The 15,938-nt window shown below is 53.2% G+C and overlaps 6 protein-coding genes and 1 non-coding gene across 7 annotated transcripts; 4 read left to right on the top strand and 3 right to left on the bottom strand.

The window, feature by feature from the left end:
- Positions 1-889: 889 nt before the first annotated feature.
- Positions 890-2,977, top strand: BO80DRAFT_377333 (uncharacterized protein). Its single transcript, XM_025716696.1, has 2 exons — positions 890-1,236; positions 1,283-2,977. Exons 1-2 carry the CDS (start codon positions 894-896, stop codon positions 2,803-2,805), a joined length of 1,866 nt encoding a protein of 621 aa, XP_025577656.1. The 5' UTR covers positions 890-893; the 3' UTR covers positions 2,806-2,977.
- An 852-nt stretch (positions 2,978-3,829) lies between these two features.
- Positions 3,830-5,666, top strand: BO80DRAFT_453512 (uncharacterized protein; the record flags this gene model as incomplete). Its single annotated transcript, XM_025722012.1, has 6 exons — positions 3,830-3,919; positions 3,988-4,223; positions 4,306-4,540; positions 4,612-4,734; positions 5,452-5,532; positions 5,628-5,666. 6 exons carry the CDS (start codon positions 3,830-3,832, stop codon positions 5,664-5,666), a joined length of 804 nt encoding a protein of 267 aa, XP_025577655.1.
- A 1,334-nt stretch (positions 5,667-7,000) lies between these two features.
- On the top strand, positions 7,001-9,101 carry BO80DRAFT_443000 (transmembrane amino acid transporter family protein; the record flags this gene model as incomplete). Its single annotated transcript, XM_025721311.1, has 6 exons — positions 7,001-7,500; positions 7,572-7,979; positions 8,029-8,198; positions 8,252-8,379; positions 8,429-8,543; positions 8,596-9,101. 6 exons carry the CDS (start codon positions 7,001-7,003, stop codon positions 9,099-9,101), a joined length of 1,827 nt encoding a protein of 608 aa, XP_025577654.1.
- A 708-nt stretch (positions 9,102-9,809) lies between these two features.
- BO80DRAFT_t103 lies at positions 9,810-9,921 on the top strand. The gene has a single exon. It is a non-coding gene; the product is annotated as a tRNA-Leu (tRNA).
- A 483-nt stretch (positions 9,922-10,404) lies between these two features.
- BO80DRAFT_423246 (uncharacterized protein) lies at positions 10,405-11,152 on the bottom strand. Its single transcript, XM_025719004.1, has 2 exons — positions 11,032-11,152; positions 10,405-10,941 (listed from the first exon to the last, which is right to left on the bottom strand). Exons 1-2 carry the CDS (start codon positions 11,060-11,062, stop codon positions 10,808-10,810), a joined length of 165 nt encoding a protein of 54 aa, XP_025577653.1. The 5' UTR covers positions 11,063-11,152; the 3' UTR covers positions 10,405-10,807.
- A 343-nt stretch (positions 11,153-11,495) lies between these two features.
- On the bottom strand, positions 11,496-13,755 carry BO80DRAFT_377325 (copper amine oxidase). The gene is made up of 4 exons (XM_025716695.1): positions 13,393-13,755; positions 12,763-13,342; positions 11,787-12,698; positions 11,496-11,716 (listed from the first exon to the last, which is right to left on the bottom strand). Exons 1-4 carry the CDS (start codon positions 13,699-13,701, stop codon positions 11,517-11,519), a joined length of 2,001 nt encoding a protein of 666 aa, XP_025577652.1. The 5' UTR covers positions 13,702-13,755; the 3' UTR covers positions 11,496-11,516.
- A 289-nt stretch (positions 13,756-14,044) lies between these two features.
- BO80DRAFT_492037 (glycoside hydrolase family 76 protein) lies at positions 14,045-15,655 on the bottom strand. The gene is made up of 3 exons (XM_025723740.1): positions 15,460-15,655; positions 14,693-15,396; positions 14,045-14,646 (listed from the first exon to the last, which is right to left on the bottom strand). Exons 1-3 carry the CDS (start codon positions 15,563-15,565, stop codon positions 14,068-14,070), a joined length of 1,389 nt encoding a protein of 462 aa, XP_025577651.1. The 5' UTR covers positions 15,566-15,655; the 3' UTR covers positions 14,045-14,067.
- Positions 15,656-15,938: the final 283 nt, after the last annotated feature.

Genomic DNA, 15,938 nt, shown 5'->3' with positions numbered 1-15,938 from the left:
GGACACCGTACTTTTGACCGCTTGTCGACCGGTGAGCTGCCAGAAGCCTTAATGCTCATGCCAATTCCATTTTGACAGGTATGTCGCAGGTAGTGTGCATGTGAAGGGTGAGACATGATCCTGACAACATTGTAGGAAGCATATGAGACAGATAAGACAGCTATCCAATAAGATGGGGGTTTGAAATGATGTAAACGAACCATCCAACCGCTGAAAGCTTGTTTGTACAGAATAACGCACTAAATCACACTAAGTCATGTAGAAGGAGTACTAGGTTGACTATTTTTGTTTGCCCTACCATGCGACTGGCTGGGCAAGCAGCTTCTGTCAGCCCTACCAAAGTGATCCGGCTTACTTCGAAGGTCCGACTGATCTAGGTTCTTCACCTGAGATATTCACTCGGGAAAGTATTATCGGTTTCGGCCCCATTTAACTTCTACAGGATCACCGTAGCCACAAAAGCTTGACCCTCCGGCTACCTTGCTTGGGACCCGGATATTAATCCCTCATATCCAGACCGACTGATGGGCGGGCATACATAATCCCTCTGACCAAGATGGCTGTCCGCTGACGGATCTACTGATGATGTATAGGCGTTAGGCTACGCCCAGATCAGGGATTTCGGCTACATAAAAGACTTCCAGTCAGAAATGTTGTTGCCTATCCAGCCTATCTCGGTCAAGATGGCCCAGGTACGCGGGCTCGATTGCGCTGACACTTTGGTACCGTACGGTAACCAGCCATTGCTGCGCTACTAATGAGCGATTCGGATCTCACGGAGACCACCCTGGTGGTCGGATAAGACGGTTACAGCCGTGAATAAGCGGAAAATTCATTGCATCCCTGTTCTGGCTAGGAGGGTTCACTTCTCACCCAAACTATTTTCCCCTTCCATGTTCCCTTCATCCTTCTCATTCCCTTGCTTCGCAACCACCATGGATCCATCCATGCCAGAACACGACTACCCCGCTGCATCCAGTCAGGCCACTCAAGATGCAGTGCGGGACCTGACATCTTGCATCCAGCAACTACGCAGTCTGATTAACCAGGAAAATGAGCGGCGGGACCCTCAACGAATTCGACAGCTCGCTAAGCAAAACGATCCTATTTTGAAGGCCCTCGATGAGGAGATTGACAGTGGACGACCAACACAGGTTGTAGCATGGAAGAAGGTACAGCTGATGCCACAACAGGATATTGATGCAGAGAATGAAGCCTATATGAAGAGGTATACAGGTGAGTGTGTTCCTGTCCTGGGAGAATTTGAACTGACGTGACGCAGCCTTCTGGGAGGAGTTTGCATCCACACCAGTCGACAAACAGGTCGCCGAAGATGCATATGAATTGGCCTTTGATCAGTTTCCTCAAGTTTATCGCTCTTTAGGCTGGCACAAAAATGATGATCTTCTCTTTGACGCAGTGGTCCTGACCCGGTATCGCGATACTCTTCTAGCAGCACTCTTTGCCATCGAGCCCTACAGGCTGAAGCACTTGCATGGCCCTCTGGAACAATCCAGAGCAGCCTTTGAATATTCGCGGTTACCTCGCCTGCTTTTAATACTTGTTCGACTGGAAGCACGACGGAATGATGCGCTTGAATGCCGGAATGGATCCTGTGTCGACTGCCGATACTTTGATGCTGATCAAACGCTCAACGTATTGATGGAAGTCGGACGATCACTACGCCTTATCAGGCTAGGTGGGGTGAATGAGATGTCTCTAGAAGAGCTTTTGCATCGATGCTACGCTCGACGGATTATAACTCAACCTAATGCCGACGATTCCGATCTTATTCGATACCAGTTCCATCTCATATACGATTGTCTCGATGCCTTGGACTTTACAACTCGGTTCCGCGAGATTAGAGACCCACTTTCTCTCACTTTCTATCTCCAGTATAAGACAGAGCCGATTCACAAGATTTTCGAAATGGTCAAGTCTCATACTAGTGTAATGGATGGCATTGAGAAATTCAAAGAGCTTCCTCTAGAGCAATCCCTCAGCCCAACCTTTTCACCAGAGACGTTCACAGTTCAATACCTGCAAGATTTTGGGGGACTGAATATCGAGTGGACGGACTGCTTGGACGATCACCTCAAAATATTCACTGGGCGTCATGCCATCAGAATCTTTGCCCACCCTACATTCTTCTACAATTGTCAAGATCTCCATGAAAGAGATTATCTTGACCCGATATACAGAGAGCTTTCCGATACATACGCCCTGCTTTTTAGGCCCTCATCGAGAAAGGGCATACGGCAATTGGAGCTTGGACGACGAAAGACACGATTTAGTGAGCGTCATTCAGCTCAGAAACGAGTAGTCGGCAAAACTATCGATAACAACTCAAGCAATGCATCGTCGCGTGTCTTGGAGAACTTTCACCGCTGCTCACTTCCTCCCACCATCCAAGCGGCATTCAACATCGCTAGTCCGTCTCTCAATATTATGGACACCAGCTCCTTCAACCAACACAAGGTGACATCCACTCCTATGCGAGAAATTCACTCGTGTGCGCCATATTACCCAGAGGATATTGAATTCATGATCAACTCAATCTTTGAACATGAATTACATTCCGACGAGCCCTTTTTACGTTATGATTACTTTGGGCCTCGTTTGCGTCGGCTCAAATCCTACCTTGACAATCGACAACCAAAAACTCTCAAACAAATATGGTGCGATAGAAGAGATACCCGGGCATGGTGGACCTTCTGGGGTAGTGCCTTCTTTTTGAGTACCATCTTGGTACTCTCAGCTGGTATTCTGGTCCTACAGATCCAACTATCTCGCTTCAGTGCTTAGATGGGAACCCCCTTGGTTATGTCATAGCTCTCTGCAGTCCATTCCGTAGTTGATTATTCACTTAGTGCGCGCGAGTACATTACTTATCATCAAACCAATGCTCTTATACAAGATACCCTAGATCTTGACGTGAAAAGGTGACAACAGTCTGCTCGGCCGCAGTGGCATGGATTCTTGTCTTTGCCGGCGTCGTTAACCTAGTAATCCGGTTAGCTCCGTGATCATCTTACGTATCTTCCCCCGGTATAAGCGTCCGCTTACACGTTAGGCTCGCCACGCCCTCCTCCACTGCACTCAATGACATGGTCATATATGGGATTTTTTTCTCATAATCGCTGAATGCCGGTACTTGCCTTATCTCCACACCAGATGGTGATGCTCATTTCGACCTCTGCCGGTGAGTGTGCCAGTTGACATAGCACTAGTGAGTGAGGATGGTATGGGATACTCGATACCATATCAGCTCGAAGTATGCTGATATGGAAAGATGTACTAAATCAAACAACATCAAGAAAGATCCCTGTGGTGATCCCTCCTTAGCTCCCCTCGAGCCACGTGGCGGCTAAGTGCTTACCCGCCGACTATTCTGTGGCTGACTTCGGGCTGTGCTCATTGCTCAAGCCACTCGCTCAGTCTTACTGTGGCGGGGCGACCAGATATGGGCTTGGGTCAGTTTCACCAGGAGATACGGGTTCTAAAAATTGCCTTAGTAAAATCTTACTAAACGAATGTTTTGCAATGCTTAGAACCTCGCAAGGGATGCGCACTTGACCCGAGTGGCTCAGAATCATAGTTGCTTGCCAGATAGCTTTCTTGTTAGAGCCTAGGGATCAACCTTATTATTCCTTCTTTTCTAGCTGTATGAAGAATTCATCACACATGACGTGTTCCGTGCTCCGTAGTCATTATGACAAGCATGTGAGACGGCTGCTTTGTGGCTTGCCCGCCACATCCCCTCATCAGTTGGTCAACCTTCTTGTTACAATGTCTTGCCTTGAACCTGAACGTTTAACCCTCGGCAGAAATGCGCAACCGGGTCGCTGAACGACTCGAATTTCTCTGGGAGCGACTGGTGGCGGCTCCCCCTTCCAACCTGGTGGATCACCAGAATCAGGTGAATGAGGCCGTCTTACATGAGTACAATATCAATCACAATCATGACCGCGGGGGATCTTTTTTGAGCCCATGTCCCAGCAAGAGCTCAGCCGGTACCCCATTGCGGAGACCGCACAGCGAACATTCAGCGACTATGACCCTGCCGACGAACCGGAAGGAGGCCGGGATCAGACGGAAGCTGTCTCTGCACGCGCCTACCAAATACTTCTCTACCTCGACTGCTCCATGTCTCAGCTCGGGGCCAGAGAAAACTTGCACGTCCACGACGGACTCCTTGGGCTGCGTCAGCTCGATCCCATCAGGTGGGTGATTGGCAGTGGCGGAGTATCCAGCTCCTTCTGTCCCTAGTCCGATGGACCATGAACTGACTCTTGGGTCTGATAGTCTTCCCAATCCGTTCTTGCTAGGCGGTGGCTTGAACGGCGCATACCCTACTATTTATGATCAGTGGATCGCCGAGATCATGCTCGAGCCGGAGATGGTGGAGGGCCGCCGGATTTATCCCCATGTCACCTTGGGCGTGGCTCAATCACACAATGGGACCGAGGATTCAATGTTATTCGGAGAGCTGGCGCCGCTGATCTCCGCCATGCGATGTTCGGGCCGTCCAGCCTCGAGTGTCTGATGATCCGGACGCGCAGGAGCCATTACTTGAGGAAAATTGGGAGAACATTCGGCGAATGCCACGAGAGTTTGAGCATGAGCAACACCGTTCTTCTCTTGTCGTTTCTGGGTCCTCAGAATGGTCGGCATTTCTACGCTTACATGGAAGGGGCCCAGCTGGTGATCGTACAGTCCCGGCTTGATAGTTTTGTAAGTAGGGCGACCTATTTTGCCAAGGAGGTCAGATCGGTCTGTCGGGGCGACAACACAAACTGCCACTTTATTCACCCTTACCCCGGCTTTTACAGTCGACAGTGTTAAGGGCAGGCCCAATATAATACGATAGATCTCCATAAAAGCCTGAGGACAGGCTAGCGCTGAGCAACTCGCAGTTAGGTCTTTTCCCGCAGGCTCTGCTTCTGATTGGTGCAGAAGAGAAGCATTTTGATTGGTTCTGCCCACTCATCCCACGTGACCTGATCGAGATATTGCCTCTCCTCACCGCTCCCCCCCCCAACCCCCAAGGGGCTTTGATGAGGCCCCTTCATAGGAGTGCTTGATGGAGCCTCTCTTGTCTCTGGGAAGGTCTTGTCCGCTCAGAATCCTTCTCTCCTGTCAGCGTCGTATTGGGTGATGGGCAGGATTTCTGGCCGAAATCCCGCCGCGAAGAATTTGACTGCCTGCGGAGTACTCCGTCGGCTCGTGTTCTGCTGCTGTCTCCACCCGCCAGAAACCCTGGTTGGATTCAATCTATTTCCCTCCGCTAGCCCGTCGGCCTGGTCTCAACTAGTCCCGGTCCAAACCCCAGCCGGTCGCCTCTGATAGGGTGTTGTTATTGACGCTCTCGCGGTCGGTGTAACCCTCCACGGCCTCCGCCAGCAACAGATGGGGGGGGGGGGGGGGGGGTTCGCATTCTCCCTCCCCCAGACTCGGACTCTTGTTGCCCTGCCACCAGCCACCGTCGGCTCATTGCCCATCCCCTCTCACTCCCGTCTTGCGTCAGCTCTAGTGGAAGTTTGGTCCCTACGCTGGCATTCTGCTGCTCGGGAGGATAGTTTCACCTGATTTGCCACCGGAGCCAGAGTTTCAATCCCCCACCGCAGTGGCCGCCCGTCCCTGGACCAGGGATGAGGGACTGGTGACAAAATGACCGCTGGGAAGGCCAAGCTTCGTGCTTGGGAAACAAGCAATGGGCCAAGGAAACAAAGTGGACGGGTTACGGAGCCACTTGGACTGCCGTGCCGTTGGACGGACTGATAAGCCCTCATCCACCCTCCGGCTTTCCGGTTAGTCCGTACCACTCTTGGGACCTGGCACTGGGGAGTGAGCATGCGCCATTGCACTTGGGCCGATCCAATCGGTCAACTGTGAGGACGCCTTCGCGCTACAGTAAGCGACGCTTCCGAGCAGTGAGAGAGCCAATCACTCGGCGCCTTGCGTCCTAGTCCGACATCCTCCCGACGCCATTGTGTAAGGGAAATTGGTCCGTGAAATTGCAGGTCTCAGATGATTGGGAGACCCGGGGGAGCGCTACTGTGTAGGACGAAGGTCGCATGGTCGCCGCTCGCCTGTCTCGGTTCTCCGCCGGCCATAATCCCATTCTCCTCCTCCTTATCTGCAAGCCCTGCACAGCCGTGCACGAATCACAACCGAGAACCCACATCACCGGAAAATAATGCATGACGGATGGTGGACGTACTCAGCAGCGGTGCCCCAGACCTCGCCCAGCCATCGAATGATCGGACCGCATGTGGCCCGTTACGTGATGAGGCCGATAACGTGCTTGCGCCAGGATGTCCGTCAGATCAGGATCATCCCAGCACTGCAGCAACCTCCCGACTCCAACCGCGAGGTGTCTGAGGGCTGAGACCCTCGTCCGGTCTGCATCTGGTGGAGTCGTCTGGTTCGTGGCAAGCCGTTCGTGCAGCTGGATGTTATCTAGCGTGTCGCCTTCCCAACCAGTGCCATCCAGCGCACCCGGACGCCACCCCCCTTCCGGGCTTCGATGAAGGCTCCAGAAAACGCCGGTACGCCAATGAGGTACCTGGCTAGTGAATCGGACCCTCTTTCTGGTGGAGTGGGCACCGAGGAGACCGTTTAAACTTCGAATGGGCAGTGGCTCTCTGAATGGCATCCACTGGGCTCGATGCCGGTTTATTAAATTCAATCGATAATGGGGACGCTCGATCAGCTCATCCTGAACCGTGATAACGTCGAACCCACCGGATTCCGCCAACCAATCGTGTCTGGTCCATTCTCAATTCCCATTCGCTCCCTCCGGATGTTATCTCGAGCTCGTCTTGACGCAGGAGGCAAGCTCGCCCCATCGCGTGCTGGCTGGCTCCAGCTGTCGTTTCATTCTTAAACCACGCCGATCCCGTTCCCCAGTTCGAGATCTTTGTACCTTCCGTTCATTCTCCTCCGTTTGCTCCTGGCGATCGTTGTGCGATCGTCTGCTGAGTTCCTATTTCCCACCATGGCTAGCGAGATCGAGCCCGCGGAGGTCCCTCCCAACATGGGAGTTCTTCCTTCCTACACCGAGGCCAACGAGAACCACCCCCGTCGGATGGTCCCCCGTGCCGATGGCGCTCTCGCTCGGCTCGACCCGAGCGTGACGCTGGAGGAGTACATGTACTGGGCCGGCATCGAGCGGGAGTTGGAAGAGGAGGAAAACCGGCAGTATGTGGAAGAACGCGGACCCCTCACCGTCGGCAAGGTCGTCAAGGCCCGCTTCTCCAAGGGTGTGCATCACGAGAACGAGAAGAAGAGGCAGAGGGAGACCGAGGTCCTGCAGGTGTCGGGGAACGAGAAGTCGCCCGAGGGTAAGGAAGGCATCGTTGCAGCCACGCCGTCGGACTCGTCTCTGGCCGTGTCCGATGAGGAATGGCGAACGGCGGCCCGGGCCCTCCGCACGGCCAGCTGGGGAACCGTCTTCTATCTGATCACCACCGACGTGTTGGGTTGGGCCAATGCACCGTAAGTGGGCGCCTCCCGTCTCCTCCATCTGTTGGGTGCCTTGCCGGACTAATCGAATGCGTGGGATCTAGATTCGTCTTCGCGAGTGTGGGTTACGGTCCGGCCGTCGCCCTGTTTATCATTTTTGGCCTCTTCGCCGGCTTCAGTGGCTGGATCCTGTGGAAGGTGTTCCTGGAGCTCGACTCGACCCGTTACCCCCTGATCAACTTTGGTGACACTTATTATCGGGTCTTCGGTCCCTGGGCCCGCCATTTGGTGAACATCGGACAGTCGTTGCAGCTGCTGATGTCCGTCTCCGTGCTCATTCTGGGTAACGGCCAGACACTGTCCCAGCTGGCCAACAACAAGCTTTGCTTCGTGGTGTGCATGGTGATCATGATGATCATCGGCATGGTCTTCGGCAGCATCCGGTCCCTGCAGCGTCTTGGATGGTTGACCAACGCTGCGGTCTGGCTGAACATTGCGGACTTTATCATGATGTGAGTTCCCTGACCCAACCACCCCGGACTATTTCTGATGATGTGACAGCATGGTTGCGGCTGGTGGCAAATTCGGCATCGACTACTCCGCCACCATCTCATCCACCTTGATTAAGGTCCAGGAGCCGGTCAAGGTGTTTGCCGGACCTCCGCCCGACCAGTACCAGATGCAGGCCACGGGCTTTGCGGGTCAGTTCACTGGTGTCGACCAGATGGTTTGTAAGTGGCTCTCTTCTGATGCGTGACGACCCGGTCCACTGACTCGCGCGCAGACAGTTATGGCGGTGCCATTCTGTTCGTCTCTTTCCTCGCCGAGATGCGCCGCCCCTGGGATTTCTGGAAGGGACTGTTGTGTGCCCAGATGTTCATCTGCTTCGTCTACATCTTCTTCGGTGCCTTTGTAGGTTGCGTCGACCGACCACTGCCGACGATCGCTAACGATGCCACAGGTCTACAGTTTCTATGGCCAGTACTCCATCTCCAACATCTACAACGTCGTGGAGCCAAAGGGGTTACAGACGGCGGTGAATATAGTCTACTTCATCACATGTATTATTGCATGCAGTATGTGCCCTGTCTTGCTCAGCCCCATATGCACTTACTAATGTCGACGCAGTTCTCTACTTCAACATCGGCATGAAGTCTGTCTACCAGCAGGTCTTCCAGGAACTCCTTAACTTCCCCGACATCTCCACCTTCCGCGGCCGCATGCTCTGGTACGGCCTTGGCCCGGTCTACTGGGCCATTGCCTTCGTCATCGCCGGTGCCGTTCCCAACCTGAGTGGTATCTCCAGTATGGTCGGTGCTGCCCTCATTCTGAACTTCACCTACACCCTCCCGGGTATCCTCTACGTCGGATTCCGCAGTCAGAAGGATGCGGCCCTTCCGGGCGAGGGATACAACCCCGTCACCGGTGTGACGACCCGCCACGACGGCGGCTGGAAGCGCTATGCCCGTGGATTCAAGAAGAGCTTGTACATCAACCTGTTCTGTATCTTCTACTTCTGCGGTGGTCTGGCCTGTTCGGGTATGGGTATGTGGGCTGCCATTACAAGTTTGATCGAGATCTTCGGTCCGGGTGGTACGGTTGCCACGTCCTTCGGTTGTGCTGCCCCAGTTTAGTCGGTTGTCGGACGACGAGTAGTGTCTCACCTCTACATATATCAAAATGAGTCGTGTCTGACTCGATGGATGTATTAATAATAATGTCATGGCTTTTTCTCTATTTTGGTTGCCTGTATTATGATTCAGAACGATGCATATGTGAAGAACAAGCGAATGTCTTTGCCTGCAGATGGTGGCAGCGAACCTCGATAGAGCAATCAGGTTCCTTTCATAGGAATTCCGGTCAATGGTAGTACTCTGTGAGTCACTGCAGTCCATCCGTTGTCGTGGTCTAGAGTTGCAAGTGGACCCTACAGTGGGTATCTCACACTAGCATGTCTCTGGAGTACTCCATGAGTTCACAGGGTTATTTTTCAATTTACTAGTTTGATTAGTCGAATAGTGGCCAAGAGACGTAAAATAAATGTCACCCATCTTCAACTTAAGACACTCCATATGCTGACCAACACCGTTCCTTCCGCAAATATATTTCCGCTGAGTTTTCAAATCTTCACAAGGTTGAAGTTGAGACCACTGGTGACAAGGAAGCTTGAATTACAAGAGAACGAAGAGCGCTGAGCCTAGAAATATCTTCCATGATGAAGACCCAGCGGTATGTAAATGTGTAATACTGCAACCCCCAGCAACCCCGAAATTCCGACACATCTAGGCGAGAATTCGACCACACACCTATATAACCAAATAAAGCCCACTATATTCATCCAAGGCAAGATGGCCGAGTTGGTCCAAGGCGTCAGGTTAAGGTCCACCTTAATAACCAGCTTCACAGCTTCCTGATCATCGTTTGATGGCGTGGGTTCGAATCCCACTCTTGTCATTTTTTTCACAACACTGCTGTGCAGCTGTGCCCCACATGGATTCATTCCATCGGCATTGCGGCATTTCATTGCATGAATTTATGAATTTCACAGCATGAAATGTCCTTCTTCTCAGACCCTTTTTGCTTTTCTTTCGCCTTTCTTTCTGATTTCCTTGTTTTATCACACTCTGTCACCCATGAAAGGGTTCATGACATTTTCGTCTTCATGGAGGTCATGGTTTTCATACTTTTCACCCATTTCCATTGCGGAATGAAAGATTTCATGAAACATTCATGCATTCCCCACCCTTGCACCCACTCATCAGCCTCGCCACTTATCTCACCCCATCACTACACGTCTCCCTCCAATCACGAAGGACTTATTTTTCACCACTGCAAAAACCAGCCTCAGACTATGGCTGAAGTCGAACACTCATCCTCTCATTGTAATTGATGTCTACTGAAACATACACGAGAGCTACTCATACTTCTACAACATCCCTTCATCTCAACGAACTAGTGAGTAGTTAAGGCTTCTTCTGTGCTGCGGTACACATAGTGGCAGTGACCTCGATAAGAACTCCCGATCACTCGGGTGACTTGAGCAAATAATAGATATGGATATCCCCAATCATCGTAGCTCGTTCATCTGGATGCCATTTAGCCTTGGTCTGAGAGTCGAAGGAAATGGACTGGGATACAATGAGTCCGGAGATGATTGAGACATGTCTTGTGAAATATCCAAGTTGATTTCCATATACGATACCACGAATCAAGCACACTTCCCTTCCCTTCCCCAACCACCTCACCTCACCCCTTCCCTCGATAAACCCAACCCCTCTAATCACCTCTCACCCATCCCACCCCCAAACACCAACCCAACCCCCTACGAAACAACACACAGTCACCTCTCCGCCTTAGGCGGGTACTCCTTCCCCTCGCGCACCACCTTCGGGGCACAAGTGCACCATTCGCCCTCGGGGATGGAGTCCATGACGGAGGGGATGTGGCTGCCGCAACCCCACCAGGAGGTTTTGTCTGTTTTTTCTTAGTATACATGGTATCTCAGAGGGTTTGGGGGACGGGATGGCGGGGTAGCTGAGGGGCAGATAAGGTAAGATAACATACTGCAGGTCGAGCAGGTTGCTTTCATGCACATTTTCAAATATCCAAGAGTTAAAATCTGGATTGAGAGAAAAGGTAGAGTAGGTTGTATAGAAATGTTTGTATGTGGATGTGTGTGTGTAATGGAGAATGGGAGGAGGAATGGAAGAGGGGCAAGAAAGCGGGTTTATAGCGCGCTTAGTCAGTGGAGTTCGCCGATCGGGAAAGTCTGATCCCCGAGAGCCCGACATTCCTTTATTTTTCCTTTTGATGAATGGGCTGGAATGAATACGGGGGAGGGATATGTTTGGTGTATATCTACATGGGATGTGAGGTGAGTAAGTAGGGCTAGTGCTGTGGTTGTGGTGCAGAGGACCTTGGGGAATTGTTCATTGTCTACGGAGTACGGCTGGGGTGTCTACTTATGGAGAAGTGCCAATACTTGAAGAATGGGGTTACTGTACTCATGAGTAAATCATTTCATTCATGGCATCTATCGTGGTATCCTATTACAACTTTCCCTTCGGCGCTGGACAGCACGCCACCGGCTCAGGGTGCAGCGTCGACTTGTTAAACGACTGCGATGAAGGCGGCACGTCCAGGGCGGGATTCTTGGTGAAAAATCCATCCGGCTTCAACATGACACTAACGCGTTCCACGGGCATGACGGGGAAATCTTCAATGCGGGGGTTGTGGGTCAGGCCGAAGGCTGTTTGGTTAGCATGTCATGAACCTCACTACACATAAATATGTCAGAAAACTTGGGATGGGGGGCTTACTATGCCACAGTACGAGATCCTCGTTCTCAACCGGATCCTCCCTCTGCACCCATTTCTCCACGCCCTCACTCTGCTTGCTCTGGTTGGTAAATTCGCCTGCCGCGTACAGTTCGTCGTCCTGATACTTGGTGACCCAGATCGGCTTGGTCGCGAAGCCGGCGCGCTTGTTGCCGTACGACTTTGGATTGGCGAGCAGCATCTGCGCGGGTGAGGTTTGCAGCTTGTATGCCACCGGCTTGTAAGTAATCGGATTAATGCAGGCGTCATTGCGGATTTTGAACACGCGGTGGCGGCTGACGTCGGTGTTGGCGGTGCCGCTGGTCCGCAGGACGGTCTGCTCGGTCGTGTATCCCATCAGGTAGGGGTTGTTCTCATCCTCCGGCAGTGGCACGCTGTCCTCGTAGTACACGGTATTCTTGAATCCGTCCAAGGCGGGATCCATGCGGAAGGAGAACATGTGTTGGTGGAAGGGTGCCATGACGCCGGGACCGACGTTGGTGCCCCAGGGGACGGTGGTGCCGAATTTCTCGTTGTCGAATGGAACGGTGGAGAGAATCCCGGTGGCACGGACCTCGAGCTCAATGTTGGCGGCTTGATCGAAGATGAAAGCAAAGATGTATTCGTAGTTGGCGACGGTACAGATCATCTGCACTACTAATTGGCGGTTGCGGACCACGGTGGCGGCGTTGTTGCGGTAGTTGGTGTGTTTGTGCTGGAGGCCGTTGTCTTGCTCGTGGAGACAGATGATGTTCTGCAGTAACACGGGGGTGCCCTTGGAATCAGCCCGGTAGCCATCGAAGTACTTGATGTGGCCGAGACAGTCGCAGCCGAGGGAGAGCTGGTTGGCGGTGATGCCGAAACCGACGTCTCCCACATCGAAGGCCTGTTTACGGTGATAAGGAGCACGGGGGTCTTGGATAGCAGGGTCAGTGTCAGTTGCATCTTTTAGAATGATTAGCGGTAGGATCAGACCTACCACCGTACGGCACGGTCATCTCGGACACGGACAATCGGTAAAACACGTTCCGTCCATCATAAGTCAGGTTGTAGATAACGAGACCCTCGCGGCTGTTGAACCCCACGCGGAAGCGCCACTTCTGCCACGCCACAACATTCCCTTCCACATCGAACGATGGGCCTTCCGGTTGCTGGACAATATACGGCTTGAGGTCCGTGCGCAACGGCTCCTGCAGCAAATCGTGTGCGTACTGAATAGTTTCCACCGGCTTCCATGGCTGCGTGTCGGTGGTTTGCGTATCAATGCCACTCGGAAGGTAATCGATACGGACCAATTCGCGTTTGAGGATGTCAAAGACCGGGGAGAACTTGCAAGGAACCGAGTAGTGGTTGTTCTGGGGATGGTCGGTGGCAATAATGTACATGTAACACTGGCACAGCCGACGCGTCTCATTGGGATCATCGGTGCCATAGATCCAGGGATCATTGCAGACAGTGACCCCAGGAGGCAGCTGCAGCTTGGCCACCTCGGCCTGCACGACGGGATGGCTGAGACACAGTTGCTCGATCTCACCGAGTTCGTCCATGTCCGCGGGACCCTGAGTCGTCAGAGCTGTTTGAGGTAACACCGATGGAATACAAGTCATACCTGAATGTGCTTGGGCAATTCCTTGGCCGAAAGGATGGAACGGGTGCCTGCGTTCAACAATGCCTTGTGAAACGCCCCGGTGTCCTTGCGATGGAAGAGAACCTGGAGCAACCGGGCGGGCTTCGGGGGCAGGGGCTTGCCCAGCCTCTCGGCCTCAATGTATGGAATGACATCACGCTTGATCGGTTCCTGAATGTCAATCTTCTTGTACCGAAGAGGAATTCCAGGAAAGGCGGCCTCCAAGATCTTGGTGGCGAGGACGATTTCCGCCGGAGTGATGGGGTCGAAGGGGTGCGGCGTGGCTGCCATTGTCTGACTGTCTGAATCCGACTGACAGGATACTTTGTGAAGAGAAGAAGGAATAGGAACAAGTGACAGCTGACAGACAGCGGAACCGGTAACTTTATAAAGAACCCGCGGGGGATCCCCGAGTCCCTGGCCTCCGAGTCGGGATATGGTTGGGTCCGCCCAGCCTGCCTACTATTGGCTTGGGGGTCGGAGGCGGGTATTCCTATTGGCCCGCTTGGCCGACCCGGCGTATCTCTTGCCTTGACGGGACTAGTTCAGGCGTCTTATCAGACCGTGACTTATCGCCGAGTAACACCAATCAAAAGTGACATTCACATCGACCGAGATAGCCCTGAGCAGCATTCTACATACATCTGGTGAACCTCTCTAAGATATCATGAAAATCGTGACCCCCAGAACCACGCCTGCTATCACCACCGTTGCCACCGCCGCGCCTACTCGATCGGACGTGGTGATCGTACGAAGTGCACTCGGGTCTCTGGACGAGTCCGATGACTCCGTGCCAGCAGCTCCATCTCCCTTGCTGGATGCCCCCGTGTTGTAAGTGAGCGGGCCTGCATTTGCCCCGACCAGGTTGGCCTGCACGGCTTCCAAGGCGGCCATCTGCTGCCCCACTCCGATGGTGCCATCGTAGGTCCCCGTGGTCCAATGCATCCCGCAGTAGGTGCCCGTCTTGCCTCCCACACACTGGGCCGCCGCCGCCTTTGCGGTTGGTTGCAGACGACCCATGATGGTGTCGTAGGTGAACGGGGCCAACCGGGCCGTGTCCGCCATCCACCGCACCAGATACGCCTTGAACGAGAATTGGTCGGTTTGACAGGTGCTGACGGGCTCGCAGGCAGCCTCATAGAGGACGCTCGGGGAGGCCTCGTCGGTGGACAGGAACGTGCTCTGCGCCTGAAGCAGACCGTTGATCCGTTCTCGCCAGTGATCGCCACCGTTGGTCTGCCTCAGTCAGTGCATGTGCTAGGCCAGCGAGGCAGTCTCTTACGTAGTTCCACATGTGTGCAGCTCCCAGCAGGAATACCCCGTTGTTGTAAGTCCATTCGATATGATTGAGATCGGTGCAATTGTTTTCCTCACTCGTGCCATCAAAGACATGGTAGTCCGGCCCAATGAGACCGATGGTGGTCACCCAGTCCCACACCTTGTCGGCCCAGTCCGCGTACGTCGCATTTCCCGTATACCGGGCGAGTCGGGCCGCCAGGTTGAAGAAGCATCCGTTGGAGATGGAGTTGCGGTACGTATAGCCGCTGTTGAACGTGTAGATCTGCCACTTCAGCCCTCCTCCGCACTTCTTGGTATCCCATCGCTGCGCCTGCTCGTTGAACACGGCTTGTACGAGAGCCAGCCATGATGGCTGATCATCAGGGGGATTGGGAAAGTTCCTCTCTGCGGCGCGCATGGCAGTAAAGGCCCAGAAGGCTTGATCGTCATTTCCCTCGGTGCGGGTCTGATTGGCGGGCATGAAGTCTCGGTTGGGTCCAATCTGGTGGAGGATCGCCTGTGCAGTCAGGTTGTTGTAGGTGGTATCCCCGGTATATGCCCAGTAGTTGACCAGAGTACCAAAGAAGGCCCCGGCTTCCCACCAGTAGTAGGGATCAGGAAGGTTGCCCGGGACATCGCCGGTGTTGTTGCCCGTGTAGAAGCTGACGAGGTCCCAGGCCAGTTCGCGGGCGACGCTCTTGATGCTGTCTAGTTGGTAGGTGTTGGTTAGCCTTTCGCTAAGGTTAGTGTTGGCCAAGCTTCGCGACTCACCAGGATTCTGAAGATCGAGGTCGATCGCCTGAGCCTGGAAGCAAGGGATCGACCAAACGATGCATGAAAGGAGGAACCGCCAGAGGCGAAACTTTGGGGCGCGCATGTCTACCAGATGGCCATCAAATGAGTGCTAGGAGATGGTGAGGGAGGAGCGAGGATTGTGTTAAAGAAATAACAAGAAATGACATTGCCTGGAGGGGTGCACAGTGAATTATCATGGAGGACCCGGCTGTGGGAATAGCACCAACCGCAGCTGCAAGGGTCCTGCAGACCGTCGCAAGGATCCCATTATTGGCCATTATTAGGGCGGCACTGTCCGCTGGCCTTGCCAGGTCCCTCCAGTTCTTGGATAGTATCCGTGAATTCGGTTCAAGGCCAGATTGCTGGTTGATTTTGGTTTTTACTGAGCACGAAGTAGGGTATTTTAGTGTAGTCGAAGCATGGGCCACCCTATGCTGTGAGCCTGTGGCAATTAA

This window comes from Aspergillus ibericus, assembly GCF_003184845.1.
Source record: "Aspergillus ibericus CBS 121593 unplaced genomic scaffold BO80scaffold_10, whole genome shotgun sequence".
NCBI classification, from domain to species: domain Eukaryota; kingdom Fungi; phylum Ascomycota; class Eurotiomycetes; order Eurotiales; family Aspergillaceae; genus Aspergillus; species Aspergillus ibericus.
Note: the sequence above shows the minus strand (reverse complement) of the source record. Positions and strands in the feature narration are given on the sequence as shown.